Genomic DNA, 14,851 nt, shown 5'->3' with positions numbered 1-14,851 from the left:
TTAGGTATACAGCACCTAGAAATCTGTCACTCTGGGAAGAAGCGGTCTGAGAGCCCCTAAGGTGGCAGATCTGACTTCTTCCTTGCTAATTAGCAATGATGCATGCTTTTGGTACCAATAAATAAATGTCACTCTGTTTCTGAGCAAACCTGCTATGTCTGGTGAGTTTCATTCATTTGCTCCTGGGAGGGTGCCAGTATTTCCCTATCACTAAGAACATAGTGACATCTCAATGTTTCTACTAGCCTGCCTACAGCATCTATTTAGTGCTAAGAACACGTGATATCTTAATGTTTCTACCAGCCTGCCTACAGCAACTCTGCAGTTCTAAGAACAAGCTGACATCTCAATGTTTCTAAGAGCGTGTCCATAGCAACTCTGCAGTGCTAAGAACATGTTGATGGCATCTCAATGTTTCTACCAGCCTGTCAACTACATCTATGCAATGCTAAGAACACAATAGCATCTCAAGGTTTCTACCAACCTATCAACTACATCTCAGCAGTGCTAACTGCACAATAGCATCTCTATGTTTCTACCAGTCTGTCAACTACATCTCTGCAATGCTAAGAACACAATAGTGTCTCAATGTTTCTACCAGCCTGTCAACTACATCTCTGCAATGCTAAGAACACAATAGTGTCTCAATGTTTCTACCAGCCTGTCAACTACATCTCTGCAATGCTAAGAACACAATAGCATCTCAATGTTTCTAAGAGCGTGTCCACAGCAACTCTGCAGTGTTAAGAACACCATGAGGGCATTTCAATGTTTCTACCAGCCTGCCTACAGCAACTCTTCAGCACTCAGAACACGATGAAGGCATCGCAATGTTTCAATCGGTCTATCAACCACATCTCTTTAGTGCTAAGAACACAGTGACATCTCAATGTTTCTACCAGCCTGCCTACTGCAACTCTTCAGCACTCAGAAAACGATGAAGGCATCTAAATGTTTCTAGCAGCCTGCCTACAGCAACCCTGCAGTTCTAAGAACACGCTGACATATAAACTTTTCTAAGAGCGTGTCTACCGTAACTCTGCAGTGCTAAGAACATGATGAGGGCAGCTCAATGTTTCTACCAGCTAGCCTACAGTATCTCTTCAGTGCTAAAAACATGATGACCTCTCAATGTTTCTACCAACCTGTCAACTACATCTCTGCAATGCTAAGAACACAATAGCATCTCAATGTTTCTACCAGCCTGCCTACTGCAACTCTTCAGCACTCAGAAAACGATGATGACCTCTCAATGTTTCTACCAGCCTGTCAACTACATCTCTGCAGTGCTAAGTGCACAATAGCATCTCAATGTTTGTAAGAGCGTGTCCACAGCAACTCTGCAGTGCTAAGAACACCATGAGGGCATCTCAATGTTTCTACCAGGCTGCCTAGCATCTCTTCAGTGCTAAGAACCCAATAGGATCTCAACGTTTCTACCAGCCTATCAACTACATCTCTGAAGTGCTAAGAACACTATGACATCTCAATGTTTTTATCAGCCTGCCTTCAGCGCTCAGAATACCATCAGGGAGGCTCTATGTTTCTACCAGCCTACCCACAGCATTTCTTCAGTCCTAAGAACATGATGAGTGCGTCTCAATGTTTCTACCACCCTGTCAACTACATATCTGCAGTACTAAGAACATGGTGACATGTCAATGTTTCTACCAGCCTGTCAAGTACCTCGCTGCAGTGCTGAGAACATAATGACATCTCAAGGCTTTTACCAGACAGTAAATTCATATCTTCTAAATCTAACTGGGGTGTAATACCTGTTATCTTTACCCCGACCATACAAAGCCACATGATACCTTGAGGATCAAATGTCCGAGGGAGCATATTGAATCCCCAAATTTATGGTTTGTGAATTTCCTTTTGGACACATATTTTAAAGAGTTATGTCTGTAAAGGCACAATATATGTAAGTGATTGTGTAAAATAGGTATATAAATTATATCATATTTGTATCCCTAAGCGTGGAAGGGTATACTCAGATGTGAGTCCCTTGCTCATTGCACCATCAGGATTCAAGCAAGCCGGGCCGAAGAGGCTGAAATGCCAGAAACCGGTCCCCGGTAGCTTGTTTCCTTCCCAGTGTAAGAATTGGCTTTTGTAGTTTGGTTTGCCCTGTTCCCATCATGCACTGGGACGGGAACAGACTAATTTGCATACAGCCAGGTTCTGAAACTGGGATGGTGCAGTGAGCTAAAAAACGGTGTTGGATCTAGCCCTGATCTCTTGACTGGGTGAGAGTATTCTGTTTAATTCAGAGACTCTGTCCCTCACCACCCCTTGTTGTAAATATTTTTGTCCACCCTAAGCGTGGAAGGGTATACTCAGATGTGAGTCCCTTGCTCATTGCACCATCAGGATTCAAGCAAGCCGGGCCGAAGAGGCTGAAATGCCAGAAACCGGTCCCCGGTAGCTTGTTTCCTTCCCAGTGTAAGAATTGGCTTTTGTAGTTTGGTTTGCCCTGTTCCCATCATGCACTGGGATGGGAACAGACTAATTTGCATACAGCCAGGTTCTGAAACTGGGATGGTGCAGTGAGCTAAAAAACGGTGTTGGATCTAGCCCTGATCTCTTGACTGGGTGAGAGTATTCTGTTTAATTCAGAGACTCTGTCCCTCACCACCCCTTGTTGTAAATATTTTTGTCCACCCTAAGCGTGGAAGGGTATACTCAGATGTGAGTCCCTTGCTCATTGCACCATCAGGATTCAAGCAAGCCGGGCCGAAGAGGCTGAAATGCCAGAAACCGGTCCCCGGTAGCTTGTTTCCTTCCCAGTGTAAGAATTGGCTTTTGTAGTTTGGTTTGCCCTGTTCCCATCATGCACTGGGACGGGAACAGACTAATTTGCATACAGCCAGGTTCTGAAACTGGGATGGTGCAGTGAGCTAAAAAACGGTGTTGGATCTAGCCCTGATCTCTTGACTGGGTGAGAGTATTCTGTTTAATTCAGAGACTCTGTCCCTCACCACCCCTTGTTGTAAATACTGCAACTCTTCAGCACTCAGAAAACGATGATGACCTCTCAATGTTTCTACCAGCCTGTCAACTACATCTCTGCAGTGCTAAGTGCACAATAGCATCTCAATGTTTGTAAGAGCGTGTCCACAGCAACTCTGCAGTGCTAAGAACACCATGAGGGCATCTCAATGTTTCTACCAGGCTGCCTAGCATCTCTTCAGTGCTAAGAACCCAATAGGATCTCAACGTTTCTACCAGCCTATCAACTACATCTCTGAAGTGCTAAGAACACTATGACATCTCAATGTTTTTATCAGCCTGCCTTCAGCGCTCAGAATACCATCAGGGAGGCTCTATGTTTCTACCAGCCTACCCACAGCATTTCTTCAGTCCTAAGAACATGATGAGGGCGTCTCAATGTTTCTACCACCCTGTCAACTACATATCTGCAGTACTAAGAACATGGTGACATGTCAATGTTTCTACCAGCCTGTCAAGTACCTCGCTGCAGTGCTGAGAACATAATGACATCTCAAGGTTTTTACCAGACAGTAAATTCATATCTTCTAAATCTAACTGGGGTGTAATACCTGTTATCTTTACCCCGACCATACAAAGCCACATGATACCTTGAGGATCAAATGTCCGAGGGAGCATATTGAATCCCCAAATTTATGGTTTGTGAATTTCCTTTTGGACACATATTTTAAAGAGTTATGTCTGTAAAGGCACAATATATGTAAGTGATTGTGTAAAATAGGTATATAAATTATATCATATTTGTATCTTAAAAATGTTAGATGATAATATGTTTTCACTTTGTTACACAACTTTACACAAGGAATAAGCTGATAAAAAGAATTAACGACAAATCAATAATTGTTTTATGTCTTAGTATATATATTGGTTGTGTATGTATTCATGTCAAATTCAGAATAAGGGTTATACATATTGATGTACCTAAAAGACCAGGAACACAATAGAGTAAGTAGAGGCATATAGTGAGGAGTGGAAGCATGACAAGAAAGAAAACAGAGGCCTTAATTGCCCCACAGTATGCATAAGGGCTACGCGTTTTCTGAAGGAAAACACTAATCCATGGTGGGGGAGGTACTTTTGATGTATATTTAAGAATATGATGATGGCATCTCAGTGTTTTTAACATCCTGCCTAATACATCACCACAGTACCAAAAACATGATGATGGTGGTGTCTTAATGTTTCGAACAGCTTCTCTATAGCATCTCTACAACTCTACAAACATGACAATGGTATCACAATGTTTCTACCAGCTTGTCTACTGCATCTCTAACAGGCTGCTCACAACATCTTCCCACTGCTAAAAACAAGGCAACAGTCCTGGTTCTAAAGGAGCAGCGCCACAGCATGCCCCTACTTTCTGAAACTGCATGCTCACTATTTCTCTACGGCTCAGAGAGTGCATCTCCCCGGTTCTTAGAGCATGGTGACAACATATTCTTCTCTATAAGTGTATGCCAAAAGCATATAATACATTCATTCCTATGTATGCCGATGACACCCAACTGTACCTGAAAGTCTCCTCCCCGGAGGACATCAGGTCCCTCAACTCAGCTATACAGAAAACCCAAAGTTGACTGACCCATAATCACCTGAAATTAAACGCTCTCAAAACAGAATTCCTCTTAATCGCCCCATCCAAACAGTCATCCGCCATCAGGGAATGGATGAATCAACTAACAGCTTTGATTCCATGAGCTCATTGGGAATGACGCTAGATAAGCGTTTGAGCATGCAGATCAGTGCTCTCACCAAAGGAGCAAACTTCCAATTGAGCATCTTTTAGAAAATAAAACCTTTTCTACCCCGCAATGGCTTCGAGGCTGCGGTGCAAGCCCTAGTGATCTCTAAGCTGGATTATGGAAGCTCAACCCTCCGTGACCTTCCCAGATCTAACACCCCCCCCCCCCCCCCCCCCCCCCCCCCCCCACTAAAGGTCTCTCTCAACTCTGCTGCTCATCACAGGTTCTAAACGAAACAATCATAGCACGCTTGAGCATAAATCACAAAATTTGCTCCCGTATGAAGCAAGGATACAATTAAAATTTGCATGCATGACCCACAAAGCTTTACATTTCAACACCGCAATATACCTCGCAAAAAAACAGGAGCTCTCTGGTGGCTCCAGATCTTCTAGAGGTGCCAGCACCTTACTGCTCAGGCCACAGAGATTCCATAAAAAGAATACTGACGAAGAAAGTTCTGGCCTCGATTCCCAGCCTCCCAGTCACACTAGGACACGCTTGTTCATATTTGACTGTTCTGATTGTAAGTTGATCTGTTGGTGTACTGTTACTACTTCCTGTACCTTTCATGATTGCCAAGTTGTAAAGCGCTCCTATTTCCCAAGGGGTAATTCTCGCGCCATATAAAACTTTAAAAAGAAATTGGAAAAAATAAATAAGCTTGCAGCATTTCCATGTGGTCATCCAGGCAGTACCTTCAGAATTATTAATCACCATTGTTCTGATGCTAAGAAGCTCCTCCTTCGACTCTAAAAGCATGCTTATATCATAAAAATGGTTTAATACATATCGAGAAGATGCACATGGTACTAGTAGCATGGCCAGAGCATCTCCATGGTTCTGACTGAGCGAGCTAACAGCATCTCATAACTCAGCAAACATTGCCTTTGCATATTCATCTTTCCACCAGCTCGTGTCAAAAAAATCTTTATGATTCCACAATATGTCAACAACATTGCTATTATTTAGACAAAATGCCAATAACCTTCTGTGTGGTTCTGCCAGAGCCCGTGCACCGCCCATCCACCAAAGGATGAGCACATTCTGACTACATTTCCATGGTTTGAGAAATACGCGCCACTGTATTGTCATAGTTTGAAAGTTCTCCAAGAGTATACATGGACCTGAGAGAGCATGAGCACAGCAAGTCCATGTTTCTAAAAAGCATAGCAATAGCATGTCTTGGAATGAATCTGGCAGCAACAGTATTGAATTATTCGTTCAAAAATCAACAGCCAATGTTTAGTCCTTTGATTCGGATGTTCCGCCAGGGCGGGTGGCTCTGTAAGGTTAGGCCCTTGTGCGAACAGTTGAAAAGATCTCTGTTGTTTAGGGTGTTATAGCTTACCTGCCCAGGTAGTCGAGTTCCCCGGTCTCGAGGAGAGATGGCTGCGGATGGAAGTCTTCATTCTGGGTGTTGTCTGTAGGCTGGATGTGCCCAGGAGCCTGCTCCCTTCTTTCACGAGGTGACTTGTGGTACAGGAGGTGGTAATCAGGTAGGACTGCTGTCAGTGCATCATGAGGTGGGAGACTGATCCCATTTCTCCTCAACTAAAGGGGGAAAGATGCAATAACAAATTATTATCTTCACTGCTGATATGCATACATTGAAGGAGACGCCAGACTTTATTTATATATGTACATAGATATTTTGTCTCTTTGGGGGAACACACACCCCTTTTGTTCTTTACTCCTAACCTTCCTTTACCACTACCACCCCTTACCACTGCCTACCTCCAAATCCTAAACTTACCCTTACAGTAAATGAAACAGTCGCGCACAATTGTGAAGAAGTGCAAGGAATGTCCTGGCCTAGCATAACAGAGGAATATGGAGTAACTAATGTGATGAAAGCACTGACTGCATATTCAAAATACTACTATGGCTACTGCCCCAAACCATGCCCTGGCATAAACCAGGGCAGACCATACAACTGTGCATATGTATAAGATGCCTCATTGGTATTGCTGCTCTGTGTGTGCACAGACAATGCACAAGTTGGCCAATCTAAAAGTCAAGTACTTCTTTTGGACCTGATTCTTCAACAGACCAGAGTTTGAGTTTGGTTAAGATATACTTTTCCCTGAGGGACTTATAATAAATGTCTTGTTATCGGCTTAGGTTTCACTTTTTTTACAGCAGTCCGATGGGATGCTTAAATACTTTCTGGTCAGACCATGTACTTTAAAGATGAGAATCATATCAAGTAAACAAACATCATAAAACAACCGTCGTCGATAATGTAAAAAGATTCTTTGCTTTCACAATAGGGCTCTTAGGTACTTCAGACATTTGATTAGCTGCATGGTGTATCAAAGGGCCCTACTGCCAAGCACAACGCAGCCTGATGACCTTAAAGTCCATTCCAATCACAATACAGGTTGGTGAGTTAATAAAATAACCTTATGAAAGAACGTACCAATCGCAATACCTCTTTATATTTAACTACTGGCCATTCCGGCAATCACAATCCATTCTGGTGCCTAGCAAAACACCCATTTGCTAATGGCAATAGAGCTCGAGAGTGCAGAAAGAGGCATCCTACCCATACCAGTAAATATTATATACCCAAGAAGCATTAAAAAAAAGCTCCAAGTCCTACCAAAATACCCATTGCTAAGACGAACAGCTCAGCGATAGTGAAAGATACCACTGACAATCAAAACACAGAATGATTACCAATGACAACCAAAATACAGATTGATTACCTAACAAAATACCTTTGTGGCAGCCTAAAACAGCGTGATTAATGTCTCTCTGGCACAAACAACACAGCTTGTTAGAATAACAAAATGCCACTAGCAAAGAACAACACTGCTAAGAAAAGCTAAATGACCGAACATTAGATGCCCTGCCAATCGCCATGCAGATTGATGACTTATAGAATACCACCGACAATCACAAAACATCTTAGTGGCTTAACAAACTAGGGGGCATATGTAGGTAGGCGTTTGCGAATCGCAAACGGCGATTTGGTATGTAGGTGCCAACTCGCAAAATGAGGAATCGCAAAAATTGCGATTCCTTATTTTGCTCAAGCATTTAAGGAATCACAATTTTGCGATTCCTTAAATGCTATGTAGGGGTGCCTCAGAATTAGCGATTTGGGCTTAAGGAATCGCGAAATACCACCTACTCCAAGTGGATGGTATTTTGCAATTTCCTTTCAAAATGATTTTTTTTTTTTCAAGTGCCATGTGGCGCACAGACATGCCCTTAGGGCATGTACAGACATGCCCTTAGGGCATGTATGTGCGCCACATGTTTTTACAGGCACATTCCAGGGGTGCAACAGGTGTCCTTTGGACACCCAGGCACCCTTGGAATTGCGATTCTCAAATTGCGATTTTCATAGAAAATCGCAATTTGAGAATGTATCCCCATTCATGCCTATGGGCCTCTTGGCCCATAGGAATGAATGGGACACTCATTTCTTAATTGCGATTCGCAATTTGCTAATTGCAATTAAAGAATTTTTGAAATTCGCTAAAAAATTGCTAATTTTTACCTACATTCCATTTTGCAATTCTCAAATAGCGATTCCTTAAAAATCGCTATATAAGAATCGCAAAATGTGAATTACCTACATATGCCCCTATATGCCTAGCAAATACAGACTATTGAACTAACAAAACACTCTGATAATCACAAGAGTTGATGACCCTACTAAAAACATATTATTCACAATAAAGTTTAATGACATAACAAAATAATGATGTGCACTAACCTCAATCATACACCTGTACCGTGACCTAACAAAATATATCCTAAGTAAAGACCAATAGAGCCACACACACCAATCACTATAGTGCTCGATACCAACAAAATATATACAAATCATAATGCAACTCATTGACCCAAAGAAATACCTGTGTTAAACAGCCACAACTTCTCAACATCGTAGGAAAACAACTCACTGGCAATCACAAAAAGAAATGACAAGAGACCTCTCTTGCAAATAATTTCAAGACATAATCGTAACAGTATAGTGTGATATATTAACAGAGTTAATTGGAAGCCATAAGAAAGCTTTAATATGTGTCACTGTGAAAACACATAACAATAATAGATAGTGTTGATTTGATGGCTGAACAGTTGCTCTTCTCCCCGTCCTATAATATATACACTCACATCTTCCGATAACAACAATGCACAGAGACTGCATAGCATGACTCTACTAAATTTCAGTAGACGTGCACAAGATCACACTAAGACACTCACACAATACAATCCGCTCACGGTCAATCACAGAGGGCACCATCTGACTTCCCCTGTGTGCCATGGAGCCCTTTGCATGACACTAGAGCTTACCAGCAACACATAATGATTGTCTTAATTGAAAATGAGTTTGGAAAGACCTGCTAGGAATACAGAGGAGCACAATGATGTCACGGTGGAACTCTGACACATCATGATAAAGTTCCATGGTGTACTAATGCTAGAAACTAAGCACGACAGTGGAACTCCTACCGAGGATTGCACCTATCCAGCTATCCCCAAAATTTTGAGACAGAGGCGACAGCCATATATATATATATATATATCAATGTGCACACAGTTCAAGCACCCACTGCCAAGGTGCGGTCCTAACAGGACTATGCAATTCTAAACAAGCCAACCGGTGGCTCCTGCTTGAGGTATACTAATGCCACCTCACCTCACAACAGCGCTCACTGATGTCACAAAAGGACTATCTGACCTGATGATAGTTCTCAGCTCATCATCTCTTCTCATCACAGCAGCGCTCGCTGATGTCACAACAGGACTGTCTGACCTGATGATAGTTCTCAGCTCATCATCTCTTCTCATCACAGCAGCGCTCGCTGATGTCACAACAGGACTGTCTGACCTGATGATAGTTCTTAGCTCATCATCCCCTCTCATCACAACAGAGCTCACTGCCCTCATCATGGGGTTATTTAATCACAATAAAGCATTCACATCATAAGTGAGCTTTTTGCGATGACTAACTCTGTGACAATGCACTACAGTTATCTGGGTTGATTCATACATTTGATGAATTCACAATACAGTCTTTTTTGATTCACAATAGACCTCAGTGATATTAAGTGGCTCTCTGAAATCAGCTGATCTTACAGGAAAACAAAATAACTAAGGATTATCACGCTATGACTCACTGGTCGTGGCTTAAGGTACTGATGCTTTCACAGTAGGGTCCTTCAGCATCCCAACAGCGCTCACTGACCTCCTCATGGGGCTCTTCACAATAAACCTTTCACATCACCAGTGATCTTAGTGAGATAAAATACTTGATGACACCTAATATCGTCCATCTGAATCACAACAGAACTCACTGACCACAAGCGATTCTCTGAAACTACAATGAAGCTCAGTGACCGCACAGCTGATTTCAAAGAGAACACACATAGCTTAGTTTCATCACACTACGACTCATTGGGCATGGCTAAAGTACTGATGCATTCACAGCAGGAAACTTTTGTGTCACAATAGAGTTTAATGATGTCATATAAGACTCTGCTGTGACACGATAAAGCTTAATGACATCATCATGGTGTTCCAGAAAATTAGACCTAATTTTGTTAAAAGTACATCAGTCTATGTATAAACATTTTTAGAGTGCATGTCAATAGGTCTCTTAGAAGCATTCTAAGAAGGGATGTGAAAAACGACTCTTTATTTATTTGTATAGATGAGATTTAGACAGTTTTATGAATATAAGCTTACAACGGCAATGTGCTACTTTATGTTATAATCCGAACCAATAATTTTCTGCCACTAATGGCACTTCTTTTAACAGCAGGGACACACGCCATTTTAACGTCTTGCCTGAGATAGCGTCTGTGCTGTCACTTGCAAGATATTTTGTTTGCTTACATTGAGCTTAACCCCCCCCCCCCATTGCCTACAATTGGCCACTCTTAGTTGCTTGCTTCTGATTTGTTAAGTTTGCGGGTTCACTATCCTTTTTGGGTATCGCCTATGCAGTGCGCATGTGCTGCATATGAGGACCTTTAGCTGTCGCTCTGCGTTTTTTGGAAGCACATACTCATGCAAGTGGCGGCATCCACCATCCAAAAAGAGCAGACTGCGCGCGCACGCATGCACAACTACCGGGTTTGTTTTAAACAGCGGCTATTGGTTTTCGATTGACATTTCCCTCAACAATATTTTTTCCTTGCAACGTCCACGCAGACGCAATGGCGCACAGGGCTGCCCTTCTGTTGCTCTGTGGCAAGAACCGTTGTAGTTTGTTGACTGCAGGGAGCACCGGCCACAGCGCTTGCAGGTTTGAGGAGCTCAGCCACACTCTCCCTCTATCCTGCTATCTGCCCCGCCTTTCTCTTACTTCCCTTTTCCGTCTTCTCCATCTGTTTATATCTGCCTTTTCTCCCTCGGTCTCTTTGCTTCCTCTCTTTGTCTCCCGTCTCACTGCCTCCTGTTATCTTCTGCCATCACTCTCTTTATTTCACTCTCTCTCCATAAGCCGCAGGCGCTCCCTTGTCCTCTCCCTTTCTTGACCCTCTCTCCTTTTTTTAAATTTCCCTCTGGGTTTCATGCTCTCGTTTTCTCATTCCCTCCTACAAACTTAAGTATCAACCCCTTTCACCAAGTTATTTTTTTGCCCCCTTTCCCTGCGCCCCTGACAGGTCATTATCCGAGCCTCCCTAGCTGCAGGAGGGGGCAGTGTCATAAGCATGTTGGGGGGCTTGGAGAAAGATGCGATTGGGTGCATCAGAGTGCACTGGTGCGCGCAGCTAAGGCTTATTGGCTCAGCTCACTTTTAGCTCAAGGTTCTTAGAGGTTGTCGAGCCAAGCCAAAGGGAGACATCCATCTCTAGTCAGGCTTATGCTTTCGGTGGCTCAACCACCTCTAACCCTAAGATGCTCGGGCCGCACACCAACTCCTTTGTCTGGCTGAGCCCTCAGTAATTCCCCAGTTCAGAACGGAATAAGCAGAGCGGGTCACCGGCCAACTCTCATCTGACCTTTACACAAATAACCTCATAGAGGACATTGCACTCTACCCTATGGCTGCATCCTATAACAACATCACACATGTGTCTTTATCTGGTCCTAAGGTAGCGTCAGAGGCTGGATCTTAAGGACGCTCTGGGGGTCACATGATTGAAATGTATGAATCCCAACACAGCAAACAAGCAACTCAACCTTCCATTCTTACGACATTGGTACCCTGAGTACCAGTAAAAAGGGCAAGAGTGGAACCAGGTATTTACAGCACTTAGAAATTGCCCAAGTAGGCTGAAGTACTACTTATACAGTTATGAGTAAAGGTCACTGTACCTGAGGCCTGTTGCTTTGTATGCTTGCCGTCTTTTCATCCAAACACTCTATCCCGGAAATAAATCTGTCTCATTTTAAGACTTGCCTTCTGTTTGCCACCCATGTTTCTATCTATTCAATAGCAATAAAGCAGTGCGCCTACATCCTGCCCATCCTTCTGCTATCGTGTTCACATTGTGTGTCTATTCCGCCCCTGATTTCTCCTTTACCTTTTCATTTCACCAGCCCATTCACACTTCCACCTTTGCTCCCACAGGCCTTCCCTATACAACTCAAGAATCTGTAAACCTTATTAACTGGGGCTACAATTACCTAAGTTAGTGGCACACAAATTATCATCCTTAGAAGGATGTAGTGCTGAGAAGTCATCTTGCAATTTTAAAACTCATGATCAGGAGGTCACACTCCCGTTCGCATCAAATGATTAACTCGTGGAGGAGTTTTGTCAGCTTTCAAGCCTTTTATTCATTCATGCATATGTTCAGTCATCTCCTGCAGCTGTTCTGATCTTTGCGGAGGGGAGGGCATGGAACGAAAAGGGTTGATGGTAGGTGCCAAAATGCACCTCACTGTGGTTGCCTAGATAGAAGGTTTGTTAAGAGGGGAAGGAAACGCAAAGATAGAAACAGGGGATTCAGAGGAACTTAAAAAATTCATCTCCTGGGCTCCCTACAGTCTGTTTTCAGCCAGGGAATTGTTCCCCAAAACCTAGGAAGACACACTTGAAGGAGGCCACAAAGCCAAGAGACACCTGCCAGAGATGTAAGGCCCATCTGACCTTTGACACCTCAGATCTTGCTAGCATGATTTGTTGCTTCACTGCACTTGAAGGAACGTCTACCTCCGTTGGTTTTTGGTGTTCATCTCGCCTCATCAACTGGTCTCAACAGCTCACAGCGGTCCTCTGCTTGTGTGGCTCCAGTCAGCTCCCATGAGGAGCTCCCCACGTGGGAGAAGTTTCAGGTAGCACCATCAATATTTAAATCCATCCCTTCCTCAAGACTCAGGGTGACCTCCTCCCACTTCTGATTCCACAACCCACAAAGTCCTAAGCCCTTCTCTGTCATTGCATCATGATGGCAAGGAGAGTCCTGAAACTTAAAGAATCCAAAAAGAAGTGACTGATCTTAAGCAGCAACGGTCCCACCATACTCTCAGCCACACAAACGCCACCACTCCTCAAAGGTTAGCCCTACAAACAAGGTCATGATGACCAATGGTGTCCAGATCGGAATTCTGACCAACACACACTCACTACACCCTTCCCTTTCTTCTGGGAATCATCTACCCTGATGCCACTCAGTAGTAGGGAACGCTACCATCAACCTCCAATGGAAGGTGCAAACTCACACTGTGGTAGTTTGCCAAACACATTGACCCTTACCTCATATGTTCTAAAACAATGCAATAAGGCCAGTGGCTGGCAGAAGCATTGGTACTCCACCCCTCCAACCTCGCAACTTGTAAATCGTACTGCCTGAATACCCAAAGAAGACCCTGAGTTTCACATGCAATGAAATACACTGGCAGCAAAAACTCCACACTACCTTGATAGATGCCCCAGCACTCACCCAAGAAATAACTTTGCCTAATGTTCCAAACTCGGCACAGAACAAAAGGAAGGAGACGCTTCACATTAGGAAAAAATAGAGCACTGTCCCCTTTGGCCTCAGCCAAAGGGCAACATCCCCACCTTCTGAGAGAAACTTTAACAAGCATTTGCAATGCAATAGGTCTCGCAGTTACACGAGTTAAAGCTATTGGCATTGTGGATGACAATGCCTCTTATTTATGTTTTTAAAACGAAAACAAATATAAAAGGCATTGTTATTTGCAATGTGAATAGCTCAAACTCGTGTAAATGCGAGACCTATTGCATTGCAAATGCTTGTTCTGTTTGCCCCTCTACTGAAGCATGGCCAAAGCACTGGTGTCCTTCCACTGCTCGAGTTCTGGGTTTTGTCTTTCTATTTTTTGTTGAAGCACTCTGTGAGAGTGCATATATCTTCATGTTGCTTCCCCCTATCTGTCCCCTCCATGCCCACGTTCTACCTGTTGCTTGCCCTCTCTTCCATGCCTGCTTCCTTCCTGTTTGCCCCCTTCTGCTATTCGTGTTATTGCCTGCCCCCTCCCACGCTCTGTATTGTTGCTTGCAGCTTCCTGTACCCTCCCACCCTTCATGTTGTTGCTTTCCCCCGCCCACTGTACGTGTAGCCACCCCATCTACCAGCTATAACAAACAGCAGCACTGGCTGCATCATAGATTTTTTTTTACTTTCAGCCATTCAATCCACACACCCTCCTATTGTCATTTCTTTCCCCACCCCCATGTCGCAGCTTGCTTCCACCCACCCACAATAACAAAAAAAAGGCCAAAATCGTGGACATCGCTGACCGCATCACAGACATTTTGTTACCCAAACCCTCTGAGTTGCAAGTCCTCCTTCCATCCATGGAGCAGTTTGACACTTTTTAAAATGTTTATTGTCAGTCATGCTGCACAGCAGCCGTACTAGTGTACAACATGACTGAAAACACTGACAAAGTCAACAACTCTCTCTGGGCAGGACGTATTTGCGTTGCCAATGCTTTTTTCTTTTTACTATTTATAGAGCCAGATTCCCCCAGATACAGCACCACCCTCAACCCCCACCCATCCCCATCTGACTTGGGACCCAGGGAATGTCATTTGGAAAGCAATGTCCTGAATGACGATCTGTCCTCTACACAACCACCATCAGATCTTCGACGCTCAGCACAGGAGTCCCATTATCACCCAGTGCTCGCGCGCGGGCTTTGAGGCACATGGA

At 43.6% G+C, this 14,851-nt stretch overlaps 1 protein-coding gene across 1 annotated transcript in view; it reads right to left on the bottom strand.

Annotated features, from left to right (window-relative positions):
- The window catches only part of CCDC33 (coiled-coil domain containing 33), a 1,028,600-nt gene that overhangs the window by 276,099 nt on the left and 737,650 nt on the right, over nt 1-14,851 (bottom strand). Inside the window, exon 13 of the mRNA XM_086959778.1 lies at nt 6,106-6,308. Within this exon, the coding sequence (XP_086815904.1) occupies nt 6,106-6,308 (203 nt within the window). The remainder of the gene's footprint in view (nt 1-6,105; nt 6,309-14,851) is intronic.

Source organism: Lissotriton vulgaris, chromosome 2_2 (genome assembly GCF_964263255.1).
Source record: "Lissotriton vulgaris chromosome 2_2, aLisVul1.2, whole genome shotgun sequence".
Lineage (NCBI taxonomy): Eukaryota > Metazoa > Chordata > Amphibia > Caudata > Salamandridae > Lissotriton > Lissotriton vulgaris.
Note: the sequence above shows the minus strand (reverse complement) of the source record. Positions and strands in the feature narration are given on the sequence as shown.